This window comes from Saimiri boliviensis, chromosome 5 (assembly GCF_048565385.1).
Source record: "Saimiri boliviensis isolate mSaiBol1 chromosome 5, mSaiBol1.pri, whole genome shotgun sequence".
Lineage (NCBI taxonomy): Eukaryota > Metazoa > Chordata > Mammalia > Primates > Cebidae > Saimiri > Saimiri boliviensis.
Window position 1 is genome coordinate 40,557,078 of NC_133453.1, and position 20,929 is coordinate 40,578,006.

The following is a 20,929-nucleotide window of genomic DNA, read 5'->3' on the forward strand; positions in this document are numbered from 1 at the left end:
GCCGCTGGGGCCGCTCTGCTCCCGGAGTTGCCGAGCAGCCGAGGAGGTGCTCACTTCCGCGTCCGCCCCGCGGCGTCCGGCGGCCGCGCAGAGGGTCGGGCTGGCAGCAGGTCAGTCTGGGAAGCTGCCGACCCGCCCCACCCGCTGGTGCGGAGGAGCCGGGCGAGGGGTGGGCCGCGGGCCTGGAAGTCGGCGGGGCACCCTGAGGAAGGGCCCGGGCCGCGCTGGTAACGCGCGTGTCCGGGGCTGCAGACTCGGGCTTCGGGCCGATTTGGGGTCTCCAGGCCGCGGAAGACCCTGGCGGGGCTTTCTGGCTCCGCAGCCCCTCCCCGCTCTTCCCGCTTTGAAAGAGGAGTGTGAGCCCTTTGAACCCCCACTTTCTCAAAGTGGGGTTCGCGGGCAGGTCCCTCTCAGACTTTCTCAGGAACTCTGTGCTGTGGCTGGAGTGGCTTCGTTTTCCCAAGCGTCCTTGATGGTTTTGATGCAGGTGCTCATAGGACCGCACTCTGGGGGACATGTCCCCGAGGGCTGGACATTTTCCACATCGGAGGGAGCCTAACTGGGTGCATTTGAGGATGGGGCCTGGGGAGTGCCCCTCTGGCGTGGCCTTGGAATGGTGATGGTTCTCTCTTTAGGAGAGACTGCCTGGGGTTGGGGTACAGGAGTAGCTCTTAAATCCTCGGGATCAGGGTGCTGCTGTGTTCTTGTAGCCGAGTGTTGAGATGTACAGATGCTTAGTGAGTGAAAGGGCTGGGTCAGGAGCTATGGGGGTGAAGCAGTGCTGCAGGAGGCAGTGTGGGGTACAGCAGGAAGAACTTGGGGTCTGTCCTGCCAGTCTGGATTAGGGCTGGCTTCACAACCTACTAGCAGTCAGCCTTAGTGTGGCCCCTGTACACATCACTTTTTTTTTTTACCACAGTGTCCTCATCTGTCAACAGGGACAATAATTTACATCCAGTAGAGTTTTTGTGTGAATTAGGTAATGTGTGTCAAGTGTCCCTTACAGTGGCTGGCACATAATAAGCATTCAGTAAATGGGAGTTATTAAGAGTGGCATAGGCCCTGGCTTCCTTGGCCTACAGACCAAAAAGTAGGGATTGAACAAGTGATGTAAAATGTAGACAGACACACAAAGTATACTTGTAGAACTGTGTAAGGATTCTAACTTGGGAGGGGGCGCAGAGAGATACGTGGGAAGGTCATGCAAGAAATTAGGTTTGCTGAGGACCTTGAAGAATAGATAGGATTCCAGGGAGCTGGTAATGAGGCAGAAGGAACTAGTGCCATCCCACCCCTCAGAGGTGGTTCTCACACATGGATCTTTGGAGTGCTGTGCCCAGAACTTCTAGGCAGTGCAAGAAGTCACATTCATAAGTAGTTTTGGAAGGCGGGACCTTTGGTCCATAATGGTTTCTGTTATTGACTAGGTTCTACACACATGGTCTTCCTCAGATTTTAATGGCCTCCTTCCATTTTATTGCAGACTGGCATCTACGAAACGATCTTAGTTGGTCATTGAGTAAAAGTGAAATGACACGGATGTAGTTGAGCCTTTAGGCAGCCATTTCAAACTTGCTGTGAAACGTGTGGATACTGCAGATTTTCAATATTAGGAGTACCTTTTTCATCACAGTATTGTTTTAGGTGGGAAAACACCACAGTGTCATCTGTGGTTCTGTGATCTCCAGAATGGACTAAAAAATCCAATCCTTAAAACTTCCCAGAAGCTTCATCCATTTCACAGTGAAGAAGCTGGGTGATTTGGAGGTGTCATTTGTAGTTCTAGACTAGTCTGGCTGCTGGTATAAATAGAATTCTGATCTCAGGCTGGGTGTGGTGGCTCACACCTGTAGTCTCAGCACTTTGGAAGGCCAAGGCAGGAGGATTGCTTGAGCCCAGGAGTTCAAGACCAGCCTGGGCAATTCAGTGAGATCCTATCTAATTTTTAAAAAATTTTAAAAAATTAAAAGAAGAATTATGATCTCAGTTGATAAATTATGTATTCCTTAGTTACCTAACTTAAGAATTATAGTTATCATTGTTAATAATTCCTGCTCCTTTATTTTCTTAAATTTTCAGTCAATATCATCAAGTTCCTCAGTAGACACCTTATGGTTAAATTTATATCATTATGCATAATATTTATAATTTATTGAATAGTTACCATGAGCCAGAGACTGTTTTAAATGCTCTTTTGCTGTTTCTTATGTTCTTTTAATTATTCCCCTGATAGTCCTTTGAGGTAGGCATCATCACTCTCTCCATTTTGTGGAAGAGGAAGATAAGTAATTTGCCCAAGATCCTGGGGCTGGTGAGGGGTAGAGCCTTGCAGCTCAATTCCATGGTGTCCACTGATCTTTGCAGTCTAGAGGCTCCCTCAGGCATAATTACCATGGTTAAAAAGATATGTGAATACTGAAGATCACAAGCAGGCCTCACTTTTGTTTGCTATGTGACAGAGAATGCATTACCATGCTTAAACAGTCATTTCAACAGCTATGATTGGGTTGTTAGTTGTTTATTATCTTTTACAAGTTCTCTGAGCCAGCATTCTCCAACTTTTTAGCATGTCTTGAAATTCTCTTATATTATAGAAAATCCTTCAATGTTGCCAGTACTGAAGAATTTATTTTCAGTCATGTTGAAGTGCATTTATTTTATCATCTATTTAGTGTCTTGTTGGAAATAGCAGGGATGACTGTCTTTTGTTTTTCAGAGAGAGACCAAGACATCATTGTTTTGAAGTTTCTGAAAGTGTTGGGAGGCAAAAATTCAAGTGTCTGGGGCAGAAATGGAAGGCCACGAGGCAGAAGAAGAGGTGCTAGATATTCTCCGACTGAACGTGGGTGGCTGCGTTTACACAGCCCGGCGGGAGTCCCTGTGCCGCTTTAAGGACTCCATGTTGGCATCTATGTTCAGTGGTCGCTTTCCTCTAAAAACAGATGAGTCAGGTAAATGTCCAAAGTCTGGAAGCATGATCTGAATGTTTATTAACACAAGAGTCCAGTTTAAATTTCCTTTGATTTTCCTAATTTACAATGAAATGTACTAGATGAATATACTAATTACTGCGATCATTAGGACTCTATGGAGATTCATTAAGTAATAGAGAAATTAAACACTACTTCTGAAAATCTGTGATACTGTTGCTAAAAGTTGACAAAGAAGTAAGAGTTCATGAAGGCTCGTCATGACCTAATTATGGAGATTAACTATATTTTGAAACTTGTTACCTTCATGCAGCCTCCAGTGATGATATTGATACTGATTAAATAGATTTGCTTCTCTCTGTGTTCTTCAAGTTAGAAATGTGTTTGTTTGGAGAAAGCAGCTGCCCTTATCGCTAACAGAGCAGTCATTGTCAGTGTAGACTTAGTGTTGGGCTCGCACCTAGCCTAGCTGCATAGTCTTGCTGTGTGGCTGATGTGCATGGCTGAGACAATGTCTGTGCTGTGATACTGTCAGGTGCTAAGGGGCAGTGGACTGAAACCTGGGTTTCAGAAGAAACTAAATCACACAGGTAGGGTTCTGGGGCTGCTGTCTCCTTCGAGTGCTCTGGAACTCACTGAACATACTACTGGTTGTAAAGAAACTTCATCAACATGAGTGAAGTTTTTTGTGCTGTGTATGAGCCCCAGAGCCACTCTTGGTTCTGTGTTAGAGGAGAACAATTGAGGAGTCTTAAACATGAGGGACTATTCTACTGCTAATAACCGGGGTGTTAGGATGCTTTGCTGGTTAAATGGCAGTTGAAAAAATAGGAAAATAAAATCATGATGGCTGATGCCCAGGGCCTGGTGTCTACCTGGGCAGAAAGGTTTTTGGGGCAAAGATGGTAAGCAGAGATTCAGTTTTCTTCTCTGCCCCTAAATTTTACCTTCTTAATCCCTTCTTTTGTGAGCTAGTCAAGGGAGAAAAGGAATTACTGACTAATCTCATGCAGAGGTTATTATTATTATTATTATTATTACGCTAAATTATCTAAGAAAAATATTTTATTATAAAGTAGTACCAGTATAGCATTTCTTCTTTTTTAAAGTTTAGATTCTCATAGTACAAAAGGACTAACCCAATAATTCCAATCGTCTAGCATGCCTAGAGCCAGGAACCCCAGGTTTGTAGTGTTGCCGATATGCAAACACTGGACATAGTGATGAGCACCCACATGCTGTCTTTAGTGAGCACCTCCATATGCCTGTTCTAGTCCAGATGAGATAAGGTTAGGGGTAAACTTCTGTTTCTACCAGCAGTGTGAGGTGCCCTTAGCTTTTGCAGTGGCCACTACAGGAATATAGTCATTGCATCCAGTGTTCCAAATGGAGTATATTTTCCCATGTGGTGGGTGAGAATGCACAACCAAAAATCCAGCCTAGATTATATAAACCTATTTGAACACTAGATGTTAACTTTTATGTGAGAAAGACACATTTAGAATTCTAGAGGTCTTCAGACCTCATTTGATTTGTTGAAATCTTATTGATCGACATATGAATCTGTACAATCATTTTTGAACTGAATGTTTTCTAGGGGCTTGTGTTATTGACCGTGATGGACGTCTGTTTAAATACCTTTTGGATTATCTTCATGGAGAAGTTCAGATTCCCACAGATGAGCAAACCCGCATTGCCCTGCAGGAAGAGGCTGATTACTTTGGCATCCCTTATCCGTACAGCCTGTCTGACCACTTGGCCAATGAAATGGAGACATATTCTTTAAGGTCAAATATAGAACTTAAAAAGGTCTTGGCATTTTTTTAAGTTTTTAAAAAAATATATATGTATATTTATGATGCAGAAAGCAATATGTACTATTTTGCATAGCCTGTGTTTTCACATTAACCAAACAAAATAGGTTTTTATACATTTTGAAGATGTGTTTCTTTACTACTACTTCTCATTTTTTAAGGCCAAAATTCTTGGAAAGTATATTTTATTGCCATTCAGAAGTTGATTGAGTTTATATTCCTCATTGAAGATTTAACAGTTTTTTGATGGCTTTTTTAATAGAACTCCTGAAATTATTTTTTTAATTAAGGGAAATGCTATACTATGTGAGGGCATAGTAGTAGTATTCTATTTAGTAAAATGATTTTTGAAAAGAGTGATCCTGATAAATAATAAAAGTATCTTACTTGATTTAGTTAAGTGTAGTAGTTTGTTACTAAGTTAAAACATTAGTTTGGCCAGTTCACTTTGAGATCAGTAAATCTCTTTTTAAGATGCTTCTATTTTAAATCACATTTTAAAGATCTTTACATGATTTGAAAATCCTAATTATCTGTTTTTGTCTTATTGAAAGTATTATGTGTTATTAATTAGCACTTTTGAGCATGTAAGAAAAATATTTTTCTTAGAAAATTGTTAATAGTGAAAACTGATCCTAACTGGTTTGAATTCTTTGATTTTTATGTCTTAGGAAGCAAGCTGATGGGTTGTTGTTTCTTAGGAGCGCAGCATGAAGAGAAAGTTGATATGGTTCCATATCCCCTTCAGGAATTTGCATAGTTATATGGGTTTTGCTACTGAAGTTATTCCTAAACCATATTTTCAAACGATAGTCTTTCAGCGCTGTTGTCACATCTGCAAAATGAGGCCTGACTAGCAGGTTGGGGAGGGTTAATGCTCATCTTCAGAAGTCCCAGCTCTATAGTCTTTTATTCCTGGTTTTTATTCAAAAAGGACACAGCATGCCCAAATTCATGCTGTCAGCCAACACATGTTTATTTCAAGGGCCTGTGGCACTGTACAAGGGGCTGTATGGGACACCAATAAATACAACATACAGTTCTTTGCCCTTGAAGTTTATAGTATGGCTGGAGATTCTTGTAGATGTATGTGTAAGTAGAATTGCAAACCAATACAGGAGTTAGATAGCAATATTAAATGAAAGTGCAAGACATGGTAGGGCCCCATTTTCATTTACTGAGTCGGTAAATACTAGGTATCTCCTTTGTGTTAGACACTATTCCAGACACTTCGGATATAGCTGTGAACACAACAAAGTACCTGTCCAGGGTACTTAGAACAGTAAAGCTATTTCTCCCAGGGAAGGCCCTGGCAGCTTCACTGGGTGAAGCCCTTCTGCTCTGTGCCCTGGAGCACCTCATCTGGCTGACGGCATTTCTTACACAGGGTGCTGGTGGCTTATACAGTGTCTATCTTCTGCATTAGCTATAAACTCTGGGAGGGCTGGGACCCCATCTCACCATTGTTGATCATTATATCTTCTGGATCTTAGAGCTCAGCACAAAGTAGTAACTTAATATTCAAATGAATGAATGACTAGGTGGATAAACGCCAAATAGGTTCGGGCAGCATATATTGAGTTTATATATTCATTCTTTCAATGTAATACAAAAATCAATCTGGTTAGTCCAGGATTGGAACTTGGAATTAAAAATAAGGACCGACCATGGAGTTAGTTAGTAGAAGGTGAATGGAAGATTGTGTCAAATAGGAAATTTGGGAGAAAATAAGGGAAAAGAAAAAGGTCTACCTTTTAGTTATTATACAAAGATTACAAAATTAAAAGTGATGTCGGCAGTGGAGGAATGATCTTACAAAGATTATAAAATTAAAAGTGATGTTGGCAGACTAAAGGTGTAAGAAATAAAATGGAATTTCCACGTGGAAAGGATTCTGTAGGTGAAAAGGTATTGGGTTTTTGGGTGGTATTTTTTGTGATTGTCCTTCCCTCCTCCATTTAATTCAAAAGATGTATGTTTGTTTTTTAAAGGTGTAAAGACTAAGCTGAACTTTACAATATTTGTATTTCTCTTATGACCAACTAGAATTTCAGCTTTTACATGAAAGTAATGGAGCATGTTCATTTTTATTTTACTCTAGAATTAAATTCAAATTTTATATATATTTTTTGCTTCAGGCTTTAACAGACTTCTGTGATTCATATGGCTTGGTCTGCAATAAACCAACAGTTTGGGTTCTCCACTATCTTAACACATCTGGTGCAAGCTGTGAGAGTAGAATTATTGGTGTGTATGCCACAAAAACTGATGGAACAGATGCTATTGATAAGCAGCTGGGAGGAAGAATTCACAGCAAAAGCATTTTTAAAAGGTATGTCCAAATTTAAATGTGAAAAAGAAAATAAAGTCTTGGTCTCTTCTAAGAGGTGTTTCTGAATGAAATGTTGTGCTTCACTAGGAAAGACCATTAACACCTCTCAGCATGAGTGAGCCCTCATAGCTGTTGAAATAGGCCTGCTTCATGAGGAAATTATAATTAAGATCATTTCACATACAGTATGGATAAGTGCAGGCCATCTCCACAGTCTAGTGCAGTGGTTCTCAGTTGGGAGTCTGCATCAGAATCCCCTCCCTTGAGAGGCTTGAAAAGAAAAGAAGAGAAAGTAAAAAGAAAAGCCACATGCCTGGTGTCTTCCTGACCATAAAGGCCTTGGCATAAGAAGTCAACAGGTCTACTGAGTGACCTAGGGCCAGCCTACCTTGGAATCTTCTGAGAAATGACAAAGCACTTCCCTGATCCCTTCCAGCTTTAGAATTCTGTGACTTGATCATGTTAAATTCTTAAGAGTTACTACTTAATATTTTTCCTGTATTCTTACTTACACTGGTTAATTCACTTAGCAATTTTTAAAAAAATTCTCTGGCAGATGGGATTGGGTCAGATATTAGTGACTATTCCAGGATCATATCAGCTTGCCTTTTTAGATGATTAAATATGTCATCAGTTTCTGAATTCTTTAGAGATAGGGATGCTTCTATGTGAGATATGTAAGTGCCTGGCATAATGCTGGTCAAAGGTGAATATTTTCTAAGTTCATTGGAGTTCGCTGATTTTTTTTAAAACTTGACATTAAAGATGTGTTGATTTGTCTGCATGGTGTATATTGTGGAATTAATAAAATACTGTGGTAAAAAGAGATTGAAATGTAGGTTAATATGTAATGTGTACATATATATCTATATATGTAAATTTATATATACTTACAGAACACTGAACACAGAACAACTACTCAGTGCCTACCTATTTTTTCCTCTTAATTAACAAGCTCTTACTAAATGTCTCTTAGCTGTATGTATATATACACATCCATACCTAGGTAGTATATTTTCATTACTTTTTGCACTATTTCTAGAGAGGCGGGAAATAATGTTCAGTACATTTGGAGCTATTATTCAGTAGCAGAGTTGAAGAAAATGATGGATGCCTTTGATGCTTGGGAAGGAAAAGGTACAGTGCAATTCTTTTATTTCCTGGAAGTAGGTGGACTTTTTTTTTTTTTTTTTTTAGTAAGACAAAGTAAGCTCATATCCTGCATTTCTGTTTTTCAAAAAATATTCTTTTGAGTGTGTAAATGTATTTGTTATCTCAAGGTGACACTGAGGCGATTTACTTGCAAATCTTTAAATCCCATGAGTTGCTAGATGTTATTAATAGTTTATAAGTCAGTAACTTTAAATATGCTTCTGTTAGTTGCACTTATTTAATTAAGAGTTCGTTTAATACCTACTGTGCATTGTAAAAATACTGCAAATTAAGCATACAATATGTAATCAAGGAAATGGAGAGAAAATAATACTGGGGAATATGTCTAAAGAGCCCTTATAAAATAATTAAAATAATCTTAAATGTACACTTTGAAAACTGATCATTTTTATCAATCTACAGAGTGAGAGTTGATAATAATAACGCTGTTTGATATTCCCTGATAAGTAGTTTACATTTAGTGTCTCTTAGTCCTAACAAAATCCTGTATGCTACTTACCATTCCTATTTTATTTATTTTATTTATTTATTTTTATTTCTGGAGATGGAGTCTTGCTGTGTCACCAGGCTGGAGGGCAGTGTCGTGATCTCAGCTCACTGCAACCTCTGCCTCCCGGGTTAAAGCAATTCTCCTGCCTCAGCCTTTCAAGTAGCTGGGACCACAGGCATGCACCATCACACCCAGCTAATTTTTGTATTTTTGGTAGAGATAGGGTTTCACTGTGTTGGCCTGAATGGTCTTGATCTCTTGACCTCATGATCCGCCTGCCTCAGCCTCTGAAAGTGCTAGGATTACAGGTGTGAGCCACTGTGCCCGGCACCATTCCTATTTTTATAGATGAGGAATTGAGTCTCAGAAGGGCTCTGATACTTTCAGAGGGATCACAGAAGGTTATGTGTTCTGTTCTATGCCTAAGCGTTTTTCTCTTAATTAATAAGCATGTATTGAGTGTCTGTTAGGTGCAAAGTATGATAACAAGTGCTAAAATTGGATCCAAAGACATATTATTTCCTCAGATAATCCTAAAAGCTAGTAAAGACTGACTGCCAGTCACATAATTGATAAAAGAACAGGGCCGGGGGGCGCGGTGGCTCAAGCCTGTAATCCCAGCACTTTGGGAGGCCGAGGTGGGTGGATCACGAGGTCAAGAGACCGAGACCATCCTGGTCAACATGGTGAAACCCCGTCTCTACTAAAAATACAAAAAAAGTAGCTGGGCATGGTGGCGTGTGCCTGTAATCCCAGCTACTCAGGAGGCTGAGGCAGGAGAATTGCCTGAACCCAGGAGGCGGAGGTTGCGGTGAGCCGAGATCACGCCATTGCACCCCAGCCTGGGTAACAAGAGCGAAACTCCGTCTCAAAAAAAAAAAAAAAAAAAAAAAAGAACAGGGCCTAGTGTCATGCATGTATTGTTCCAGCTACTTGGGAGGCTGAGGCAGGAGGATTGCCTGATCCCAGGAGTTTGAGGGTACAGTGAGCTATAATCACACCACAGCACTCCAGCTTGGGTGACAGAGCAAGATATAAAAGGAGAGGAAGAGGCTTTTAAAAACTGCATCAGCTGCACATGGTGGCTTATTGCCTATAATTCCAGTACTTTGGGAGGCCGAGGCAGGTGCATCACCTGAGGTCAGGAGTTTGAGACCAGCATGACCAAGATGGCAAAACCCCGTCTCTACTAAATACAAAAACTTAGCCAGGCATGGTGGCATATGCCTGTGATCCCAGCTACTTGAAAGGCTGAGGTGGGAGAATGGCTTAAACCTGGGAGGCGGAGGTTGCAGTAAGCTGAGATTGTGCCATTGCACTCCAGCCTGGGCAACAAGAGCGAAACTCCATCTCAAAACAGAACCAAACAAAACAAAACACTCTATCAGCTCTTCTTGCTTCAGGTGTGGTGTCAGCTCAGTCCTTCTTCCTTTCCTCAACTTTGCCCCCCTCACTTTCCCTCCTTTTTCCTTTCCAGTCATACCCTCGAGCAGGAAGGATGACATCTTTAAGGTTACTACCTTATATTTAATTTATTTTGAGACACTTATACTCAAGTTGGAGAACAAACTCCATGGTGTTCTCTGTCTCTGTTAGTGCCTCTGGAATGGCAAGATGTCCAGGAGGCCACTGACTTAGAAAGCTGAAGCAGGGCCGGGCGCGGTGGCTCACACCTGTAATTCCAGAACTTTGAGAGGCCGGGGCAGGCAGATCATGAAGTCGAGAGATTGAGACCATCTTGGCCAACATGGTGAAACCCTGTCTCTACTAAAAATACAAAAATTAGCTGGGCATGGTGGTGCGCCCCTATAGTCCCAGCTGTTCAAGAGGCTGAGGCAGGAGAATTGCTTAAATCTGCGAGGTGGAGGTTGCAGTGAGCTAAAATTGCACCACTGTACTCTAGCCTGGCTACCTAGCGAGACTCTGTTCTTAAAAAAAAAAAAAAAAAAAAAAAAAAGAGAAAGAAAGCTGAAGCAGAAAACTAGGATCAATACCTTTTACAAAGTATGTGACTGATTTTATCCATTTTCAAAGCATGTAATGAGGCATCATTGTGATTTAACAAAGTTCTGGAAGGCCTGTGAAAATCCGTAAGATAAGAAACAGAAGTAATAGAAAAAACTATTGGAAAGGAGAAGACAGAGTCATTGTTATTTATAGACAGTGTCTTTTTAGAAAACCCCAAAGAATCAACTGAGAGTATTCTAAGTGCTAAATTTAGTAGGTTAAACTAGCTGGATACAATACAAGTATACAGAATCAGCAGCTAACCTATGATAAATCAATTAAAAATTATAAAGGAAAATCCCATTCACTATAGCAATAAGCAGAACATAAAATAACTAGGACTATCCTTGGGACTATCCAAGAAATACTTAGGTCTTTTCTGAAGAAAACTGCTAAAATGTATTTATCCATCAATACACCCATAAAAAAGAAGACATGAAGATAATGGTGAGATGTACCATGATCCTGAGTGGGAAATATGAATATTAGAAAGATGTCAGTTCTTCTAGATTAAATTATAGGTCTATCAAAATAGCAGTGGGTGAGATTCCAAAAAAAAAGTTTTTTTGGAATTTTGAGGAAATGATTCTAAAATTCCTATGAAAGAATAAATAGGTAAAATAGCCAATAACATTTTGGGAGTAGAAGTAATTAGGGGGATGAGCCTAGCTCTATTTGATAGTAAAACATGCTATAGACCTATAGTAATAAAAAGCATGTGCTTCTGGTATAAGAATAGAGCAGAGATGAAGGGTAAACACCAGTAAAATTAGTAAAAATACTGTGTGAAACCTGGAAATCATCATTCTCAGCAAAGTGACATAAGAACAAAAACCAAACAGTGCGTGTTCTCACTTATAAGTGGGTGTTGAACAATCAAAACACATGGACATAGGGAGGGGAACATCATACACCAGGGCCTGTTCAGAGGGTGATGGGCTAGGGGAGGGATAGCAGGGGGTGGGGTTTGGGTAGGGATAGCATTAGGAGAAATACTTAATGTAGATGATGGAGTGATGGATGCAGCAAACCACCACGGCATGTTCTGCACATTTTACAAACCTGCACTTTCTGCACATGTATCACAGGACTTAAAGTATATATTAAAAAATTATTAAATGTCAGCATTTTAATAAGTAGTTTAGAAATATGCTTGGGAGGAAAACCAAAACTTTAACCTCATATAATTTATCAAAATAGTTTCAGATGGATTTATGAAAGAAAAAAGAAACTAATAAACGAAGAGAAAATGTCAGAAAACAATTTATGTCCTAATAGGGAAAGACATTAAAAGCTTAAAAATCATAAATACAAAGATTAATAAAGTTGGTTACATAACGTCTAAAGTATTAGGAACTTTAAAACAAAAAATTGCTGGGCATATTGGCTCACATTTAAAGTCGTAGCACATTGGGAGGTTGAGGCAAGAGGGTCACTTATGGCCAGGAGTTTGAGGCTATACTGAGCTATGGTAGCGCTCTGTACTCTGTCTGGGGTGACATAGCAAGACCCTGTCTCTTAATCCATATATGCCTGAGGTTGCAATTTTTTGAATTTTTGCAATCAGACCTTGGCAATGACCTTGAGCAGTAGGATGTAAATAACTCCCACATGCTTAGCGTTCCAATAATAGAATGCTAGGCATAAATATTAAAACAAAAAACATTAAAAATCATAAATAAATTTAAAGACTAATGAAAAACTAGGATAAATAATGTTGCATTGACTGGACAAAGTATATCTTTAATAGAGAGAAGGTTTATTAAAATTGATTAGAAAGTCAACCACTACTATAAAAAAAATTACAACGTTCATGACCAGAAAAGGAAATAAACATGTGACAGGAGGCTCAACTTCATTCCTTATCAATGAAATGTTTATTTAATCAAAATAATTTTTTATATACCAGACGAGTAAAGATCTCTCATTTATTTCTGGTAGGAGTGAAAATTGATGTAACTTTTAGAAAATAACTTGTTAGGTCACATCAGTAGCGTCAAAATTCTTCGTATTCTCTGATTCAGTAATTCTACTTTTTGGAATCTATCTTAAGGACATAAATGCAGACAGACGGCTGGGCGCGGTGGCTCAAGCCTGTAATCCCAGCACTTTGGGAGGCCGAGGTGGGTGGATCACAAGGTCGAGAGATCGAGACCATCCTGGTCAACATGGTGAAACCCCGTCTCTACTAAAAATACAAAAAATTAGCTGGGCGTGGTGGCACGTGCCTGTAATCCCAGCTACTTAGGAGGCTGAGGCAGGAGAATTGCCTGAGCCCAGGAGGCGGAGGTTGCGGTGAGCCGAGATTGCGCCATTGCACTCCAGCCTGGGTAACAAGAGCGAAACTCCGTCTCAAAAAAAAAAAAAAAACGCAGACAGACTTAGGAACAGAAATGTTCTCTGGCATTATTCATAACAGGGACAAAATAAAAATACTTTAAATGTCTAATGATTGAGGGTTAACTATATTTTGGCATATCCTCAGGATGGAATATAATGAAGCTATTAAAGTTATTTTAAATAACTTTTTGCATAGATGAATGCCCATGATAAAATAAGAAATGATAAAAAGCAGGAAATAAATGTAAAGTGTATCATATGACTAGAAAAAAGACTGGAATGAAATATATTAGTCTTTCCTGAGCCAGTGATTCCTAGTCTTCTGATTAGGAGTGACTTTGATTCCTTTATATATTACTTTTCTATATTTTCCAGGTTTTGTACAAGGGATGTGAATTACTTTATAGGCAGGAAAAAAAGTTTTTAGACAAATTGTGGTGTATCCATATAGTGGAATACTACTCACTGATAAATGATCATTGCTACATACAGCAACATGGATGAATCTTAAAGCATCATGCTAAAGAAGCCAGACACAAAAGCTTGCATTTTGTATTATCCCATTTATATGATATTTCAGAAAAGGCAAAACTAAGGATGGAGGGGACATCGATTGCAAAGGGGTGTGCCCTTTTGGGGTGATAGAAGGTGTTCTACATCTTGATTATGACTGTGTGTACATAACTATATCCATTTGTCAAAACTCATTGAACTGTGTACCTGAAAAGGGTGAATTTTATTTTATGTAAATTATATCTTAATATATTTGACTTTTTAAAAAGGCAAACTTAATGGACCAGATTCGATAATGTTTTTATAGTATACATAGGTTCTGAAGTGTAATCAAGCAGTTCCAGAAAGTTAATTGTTTTAAAATGAGGATCATAGAGTTATTTGAGCATCAGACATTTCTATTATTATAACGATTTATATGCCTAGCTTCCCAAATTGGTTATTACTACCAGAACCTTAATAAGAAGATAACACCAAATCCATTATTGGAACTTATAAGATTACTGTAAACAATTTTTGTTCAACATGATTCTTTGAGCTTTTTTCATGTGTATATATGCTTCTTTTTAAAAAGAAATTGAGACGAAATTCACATAACAATAACTAAAGCGTACATTTCAGTGTTATTTACCACATTCAAAGTGCTGTGCAATCATTACCTCTATCCAGTTCTAAACATTTTATCACCCCAAAAGGAACCCCCAACCCCATTAAGGAGTCACTTCCCACTCCACTGTCTCCCACAGCCCCTGGCAACCAGCAGTCTGCTTTCTGTCTCGATGGATTTACCTACTCTTGATATCTCTACAAATGGAATGATGCAATATGTGACCTATTGTGTTTGGTGTTTTTCACTTGGCATAATGTTTTTGAGGCTTCAAGAATACATTTTTCAGCTTTTAATCAAAAACAGATTTAAAAATTAAAATGCATTTGAATGGCATTTTTGCCTAATTCACTAGCTCAGATTCTTGTTGGAAAAGGTGCTTATAGGGTGGTGTTACCTCATATTTGTGAACTGGTTGCCATTTTCAGAGTGGTTCACAGAGTTCCCTGATTTAATGTCACAGCAAGCCAGTGAAGTAGACAGGGCAAGTGTTACAACCCACCTCCTGGCCTATACAATACTTAACGCTACTCCTTAGCACTATGAGTGGGAATAAAGGTACTTGACATTTTTTGAGTGCTTAGTCCATCCTAGACCCTGTTCTAAGCACTTCACATTTATTAACTCATTTAAATCATCACAATGGCTCTTCAAGGTACATACTATTATTGTCATCATTTCACAGCTGAGAAAATTCAGGCCTAGAAAAGTAACTTTCCCAAGGTGACATGATTGATGAGTGAGAGATGTAGATTCAGACCCAGACAGGCTTGGCTGGAACCTGAGCCCTCACTCTGAGCTGCCCTGAGTGTGCGTAACATGCTGAATCTTGTCAGCTAATCAGCGGCAAAGCTGGTGGCCAGCTCTTCCTGACCCAGGTTGTAAGCTATGTTGCTCCCTGGCCCTAGCTTCTCATGTGAGCGCTTCCTGTCATGTTGTGCACACCTCCCTTTGCCAAGCGGGTGGCATGAACCTCAGACTCTGGCAGGTCTTAAGTGAAACAGTGTTGCTTAGCATTTTGCAATGGATGGTGGCTGTCTGAATTACGTCTTTCTACCTTCCAGGTGTCAGCTACTGGCGGGTGCCTCATGAGCTGATAGAGTGTTGGACTCTAGAAGAACGGCCTTTACTTGGAAGCCTGCGTCACATGGCTCCAATTCGAAAGAGGTTATCTATGCTGTGTTGATTATTTGTTTTATTTTTTTAATCACTGACATTTTTACTGCCATTGTGAAGAGGAAATGAATAATAATTCTTGACCTTACTAAGTTTATTAATCACCTATATGAATATTCTGTCTTACTATCAAAATATAGATCTTGAGAAATATGAAGTTACCAAAACTTTATAAAAAGTGGGAATAATTCTTTGTAACGGCATGTATAACATGTTCTTATTGAGAGAGTGCGATTCTAAAAGTATTAGTGGACACAGTGGGAATGCTGTGGTAAGTATTTTTGTCCCACAGAAGTGAAATCCCAGGCTTTATTGTCAATAGTAAAAAAAAAAAAAAATCTATTTAGGCTTAAAATTTCTACTGGCTTATTCTGAGTTCCTTTTTCCTATTGCCACAAATAGCACTTTCATTTAATGGTATTTTCCTATGTTCCATGAAATTATTAGCATTAAATTCACTCTACAGCTGTTTCTTTCACTGTGTTTTTAAATACATTTAAAACCACATTTTTTTTTTTTTACAGTGTCTGGGTTTTATTCATGACCTTCAGATCTTCTGATTTCTTGATCACATGTTCTACAATTTAATTGAAAACCCTATGGAATTTCAGACTACTTTCTTACATTTGCCCTGTGGGTCTTTCACTGTAATGCAGAGATGCTTATTCAGTTTTTAGTAGTTAACCGTCACTTGTCAAAACAGATCTTATTTCTTAAAAGCCATAATTTTATTATCATTATTTATTTTGCTTTTTTTTTTTTTTTGGAGATGGAGTCTCACTCTGTAGCCCAGGCTGGAGTGCAGTGGCATGATCTCAGCTCACTGCAATCTCCGCCTCCCAGGTCCCAGTTCAAGCAATTCTCCTAACTCAGCTTCCGAAGCAGTGGGGATTACAGGCATGAGCCACCATGCCCAGCTAGTTTTTGTGTTTTTTAGTAGAGATGGGTTTCACCATGTTGGCCATTCTGGTCTTAAAACTCCTGACCTCATGATCCGCCCACCTTGGCCTCCCAAAGTGTTGGAATTACAGGCATGAGCCACCATGCCCAGCCTTATTTTGCCTTTTGAGCCTACAGTTAGCAAATATTTTTTGAGTCAAAAGCAGTGGTTCTCAATGAGGGGTGATTTTGCCTCCTGGGGGATATTTGACACTGTTTGGCAACATTTTTAGTTGACACACTGTGGGATGGGAGTTGTTGCTGGTGTTTAGAGGGTAGAGGCCAAGGATGCTGCTAAACACCCTACAGTGCACAGGGCAGCCCCCAGAACAAAGAATTATGTGACCAAAATGGTAATAGTGCCAAGGTTGAGAAACGTCAGTGTGGAGTCTAGCAGAAGATGTGGAAAACAAAGCAGCCAGGAGTGGTTTATGGAGGCACTTCTCTGTGTTAGTTATCTTAACATACAAATTTACAAAGCATCATTTTTGACGCATCAACAGGATAAAGAAGATGATGACTGAGAAGCACTTGTAAGGTCCCGTGGAGCTATCTGGTCACCAGAGATTTTGTTCAGTAGGGTTTTAGGGTTGAATATATTATATTTGCATTCTTTGCTACAGATGGCAATTTTCAAATAACCATATTATTATTATCCCATTTCCAAGAATGGGAGTTCACTAAGTTGTAATCACCTCTAATGACACACTGATGCTATGCGGACTTCCATATCCAAGAGAGGATCACAGTCACCCGTAATGCTGGGGGTGCTCCTCAGGAAGTGAAGTTGAAGGAGCAGGCAAGGTTTTGACAATGATTTTTTTGACAGTTTTAAGGTCATTTAAAAAATGTTCCCCCTGTAGGCTTTTTATAATGAATGGTAAACTCAGTTCTGGAGTCTTTGAAGGTTTGTCCATGTCTATTCTAGCAGTCCTCAAAATGAGTTCCAAAGAATGCAAATTTTACTGGCCATCAAAGGTTTCATTATGGAACGATTGGGAAATACAGATATCTTTAGTATAGGCCTTTTATAATCTTTAATATGTTAACATGGATTTTAAAGCTTCAAGAGGAGGAAAAAATACGCAGCAGTGTATTAGTCAGTTTTGCATTGCTATACAGGAGTATCAGTCTGGGTAATTTATAAAGAAAAGAGGTTTATTTTGACTCATGGTTCTGCAGTCTGTACTAGAAGCTTGGAGCCAGCATATGCTTCCAGTGAGGACTTAGGAAGCTTACACTCATGGCAGAAGGTGAAGGGAAGTAGGTGTGTCACATGGCAAGAGAGAGCAAGAGATGCCAGGCTTTTGAACAGCCAGCTCCCATGTGAATGAATAGAGTGAGAACTCACTCATTAACATGGAGAGGGCACTAAGCCATTCATCAGGGATCCTCCTCCATGGCCTAAACACCTCTGCTAGGTGCCACCTCCGACACTGGGGATCACATTTCAACATGAGCTTTGGAGGGGACACGCATCCAAACTATATCAAGCATAGTGCTCATATTTATTTGATTGTGAAATCTTTTTTTCTTCACTAAATCTCTTTAAACTGCAGTTCTGGGAAAAACAATTTGTGATATTTCTGGTTATCCTCTAGGTCACGTCATGATACTTGGGAACAGGGTGATATAGTGTATAATTCTCATGTAACATGCCAAATTTTAATTTGCTGGTGTTAATATTATATGTTATTTTACATAATTTGTATTCAAATTGAGACCAACCTTTTGTAAACTTCCTTATTCACATATTGACCTTGGTGGGAGATGAGAGATGAGGTAGGTGCGCATAAACCTCTTGCTCTTTAATTCTTGACCAAAACCTTTTCATTAATGCTGAAGGTAAACTTTGGGAGATGTTTTTATGAATTACTAAAACTACCTGCAGAAAATGACACGCTTCTGTATTTCTAGGCGACTGACAACTTTCAACGAAGAGGAAGAAGGTGTGAACTATAAGACTGGTCCTAAGCCAGTTAGATTTTTGGGCCCTTCCACAAGTACCCAAATTAAAGTCAAGAACTCGGCCTCAATCACGGTGTCTCCAGCCAGTGCCGTCCAGACGTCAGCAGGGGCAATAGCAAACCGGTTTCAAAGTGGTAGCCGTGGAAAGGTAGCTCCGCGCTCTGTGCCTTCCAGAGCCACCGCCCTGGCGGGCACGGGAGCCCCTGGGCATCCTCAGGCTTCCCTTGGGGCTTTGAACACCGAAAATGGAGGCATGCACTTACCTCCAGCTAAGGTGCTACTCCCCGACAAGAAGCCTACACCCCAGCGGGTGATAAAGCTGAAGAGGACTCCGCTCTGTGCCACTGCCCTTTCCCTGCCCACCCCCACGGCGGCTATGAGGCAGGCCAACTCCCCTGAGCTGCTTCCCAGCGAAGCTGCCCAAGCTTTGGGAGTGCAGACTGAGAACAGGAAGGACAAGACAAATTGATAGAAGTGGTGGACTTGAAATTTCCTGTTCATCTCCCAAAGCTTTCAACCCATCTGATGCAAAGAAGTGACACTTTCTTAATGCAGTAGAGGGGAAACTTGGGTTTATATTTAGGATTCTAGTCCTGGAATTGTGTGAACTAAGAATGGAGGACGGGAGACTTTCAGTGGTTAAGTCTCCATTTCTCATTTTCCCAACCTTTAAATGATTATTTGTCTATGGACAATTTGAATTTCAGGTTTTTAATTTATTTTTTAATGACTAATTCGTATTAAGGCAACAAGGCACTACAACAAAATAATCTCGAGAGAGGTCTACTTTGTTGCTGAAATAAATGTTACTTGTTGGAACTCGAGGGTGGGCATGAGGTTTGGCCTTAGGTATTCCTGTCCCACAAAATGGAGGGGGTGATATTAGTGTGTCCCTGTACTAGATCACAGACGAGAGAGATTAGAGAGAGGAAATGCAGATCAAGGTGAGCTGCCTACAAATTACTCTGTCTCCAAAGACAACATGAAAAGAAATGATGGGGAGGAAAAAAACCCATGCATTGAATTCGCACTTTGATTCTCATGTAATTGAACTATTTTCTTTCCTAGATTGGCTTTTCTTACTCTTTTCTGTTAGTAGATTTATTTATAAACACCACAAGATCTCTTTGGATAAGAATTATATAGTATGTCTTTGAAGTAAATTGTTAAAATATCCCATTTTAATTTGAAAAGTGAAGTTTTGAAAGTACTTTAAAAAAGAGAAGTTAAAAGTTTAACTTTTTAACTAAAGTTAGTATTTGTTTTTCTGAAATGACCACTGAAGATTCATTCTGATTATACAGTATAATTTTTATGCATAAAATTTCCACATAGTTTGAATTTAATATTTTTTAACAGAATATTTTGATTAAGCCTCTATTTTTTCATGACTATTCAGTTGTGTGTATTTATTGTTACGTTTTGTAATTGGATCACATATTTCTACTTTCAGTGAGAGTATGTATGCCTTCACTGTGTTAAAAAAAAAAAAAGCTTATAAAGCAGGGTACTTTTTACTCAAATGTTTCTCATTGTACTTGCACTGCTTTGAAAGAGTAAAGTAAGTATACTCAAACATTACTTTTTACAAAAATAAAACTTTTCCATAAAAAGTGGCATTTTCTGTGTCTCTACTTTATTTAAAGCCGTGGAGCCCATTAGTAGTTTGAAAACCTATTAGTTTATTTAAGTTGTCCGTTTTCACTTACAAAATTGCTTTCTTGTCCAGATAAAGTATGAAATAATTAAATAATTTTGGATAACTTTCCATCTACTAGCAACTTTCTAGATAGCTTACTTCACTAGAAAAAGTGATTATTTAACTCAAGATTCCTAATGGCATTGTCCTGTGGAATATATAAAACAGTCAGTCACCTTTGAAAATGCTATTATAGAGAATCCAGGCATTCTGGAAATCAAAGACCATAGTGAATTTTCAGAACCAATCTGGACATTATTAGTATTGCTTGATTTAGGACATTTTAAGTTGCTGGACAGGAAACATGTTGACGATTAATCAATCGTGATTCTGTTGACATCCTCCCTGCATCAAGTAGTTTAAGGAAAATCCATTCAGCACACTTAGTCTTTGAAAGAGGAGTGACTTTGGATAACTACTGAAGGCCGGGGCAGCTGTGGTGGGAAAGGGGCCAATGGCCCCTCATGGGTATCAGGAGTCAAAGTCAAATTCAGCATGCTTGAGTAACAAACATTATTTGGGTGTGGTTCCCTGGGGGCTAGCCTCACTTTGCATGGAAAAATATTTTTCTTAATACCAGACTGCAAACCCTGAAAGAGTTGGTAATTCATCATAACCCATTGCTCTACCTGGGGGTGGAAAAAAAGCTTTATAGTGATTTGAGAAGTAGGTTTATACGGTTGGATCAAGAGACACATAGAAATACTTAATGATGGGTAGGGCGCGGTGGCTCATGCCTGTAATCCCAACACTTTGGAAGGCTGAGGCTGGTGTATCACAAGGTCAAGAGATCGAGACCATCCTGGCCAACATGGTGAAACCCCGTTTTTACTAAAAACACAAAAGTTAGCTGGCTGTGGTGGTGTACATCTGTGGTTGAGCTACTTGAGAGGCTGAGACAGGAGAATCACTTGAACCCGGAAGGTGGAGGTTGCAGTGAG

At 39.5% G+C, this 20,929-nt stretch overlaps 1 protein-coding gene across 2 annotated transcripts; it reads left to right on the plus strand.

Moving 5' to 3' along the window:
* Position 1: 1 nt before the first annotated feature.
* On the plus strand, positions 2–19,926 carry KCTD18 (potassium channel tetramerization domain containing 18). 2 transcript variants are annotated; one of them, XM_039469507.2, is made up of 7 exons: positions 2–110; positions 2,717–2,951; positions 4,528–4,739; positions 6,883–7,076; positions 8,119–8,213; positions 15,271–15,373; positions 18,239–19,925. In XM_039469507.2, the coding sequence occupies exons 2-7, from the start codon at positions 2,792–2,794 to the stop codon at positions 18,756–18,758; spliced, it is 1,284 nt and encodes a 427-aa protein (XP_039325441.2). In that variant the 5' UTR covers positions 2–110; positions 2,717–2,791; the 3' UTR covers positions 18,759–19,925. The 2 variants fall into 2 exon arrangements, with proteins under 2 accessions (XP_039325441.2, XP_039325442.2); XM_039469508.2 differs by having other exon boundaries at positions 3–110; positions 4,528–4,717; positions 18,239–19,926.
* Positions 19,927–20,929: the final 1,003 nt, after the last annotated feature.

Bases quoted from the DNA above. Each gene is read 5' to 3' on its own strand.
- KCTD18 (XM_039469507.2), top strand. From the start codon at position 2,792: ATGGAAGGCCACGAGGCAGAAGAAGAGGTGCTAGATATTCTCCGACTG. The intron at 4,740-6,882 runs GTCTTGGCATTT...TTTTTGCTTCAG, and splicing joins CAAATATAGAACTTAAAAAG to GCTTTAACAGACTTCTGTGA. The intron at 8,214-15,270 runs GTACAGTGCAAT...TCTACCTTCCAG, and splicing joins TGATGCTTGGGAAGGAAAAG to GTGTCAGCTACTGGCGGGTG.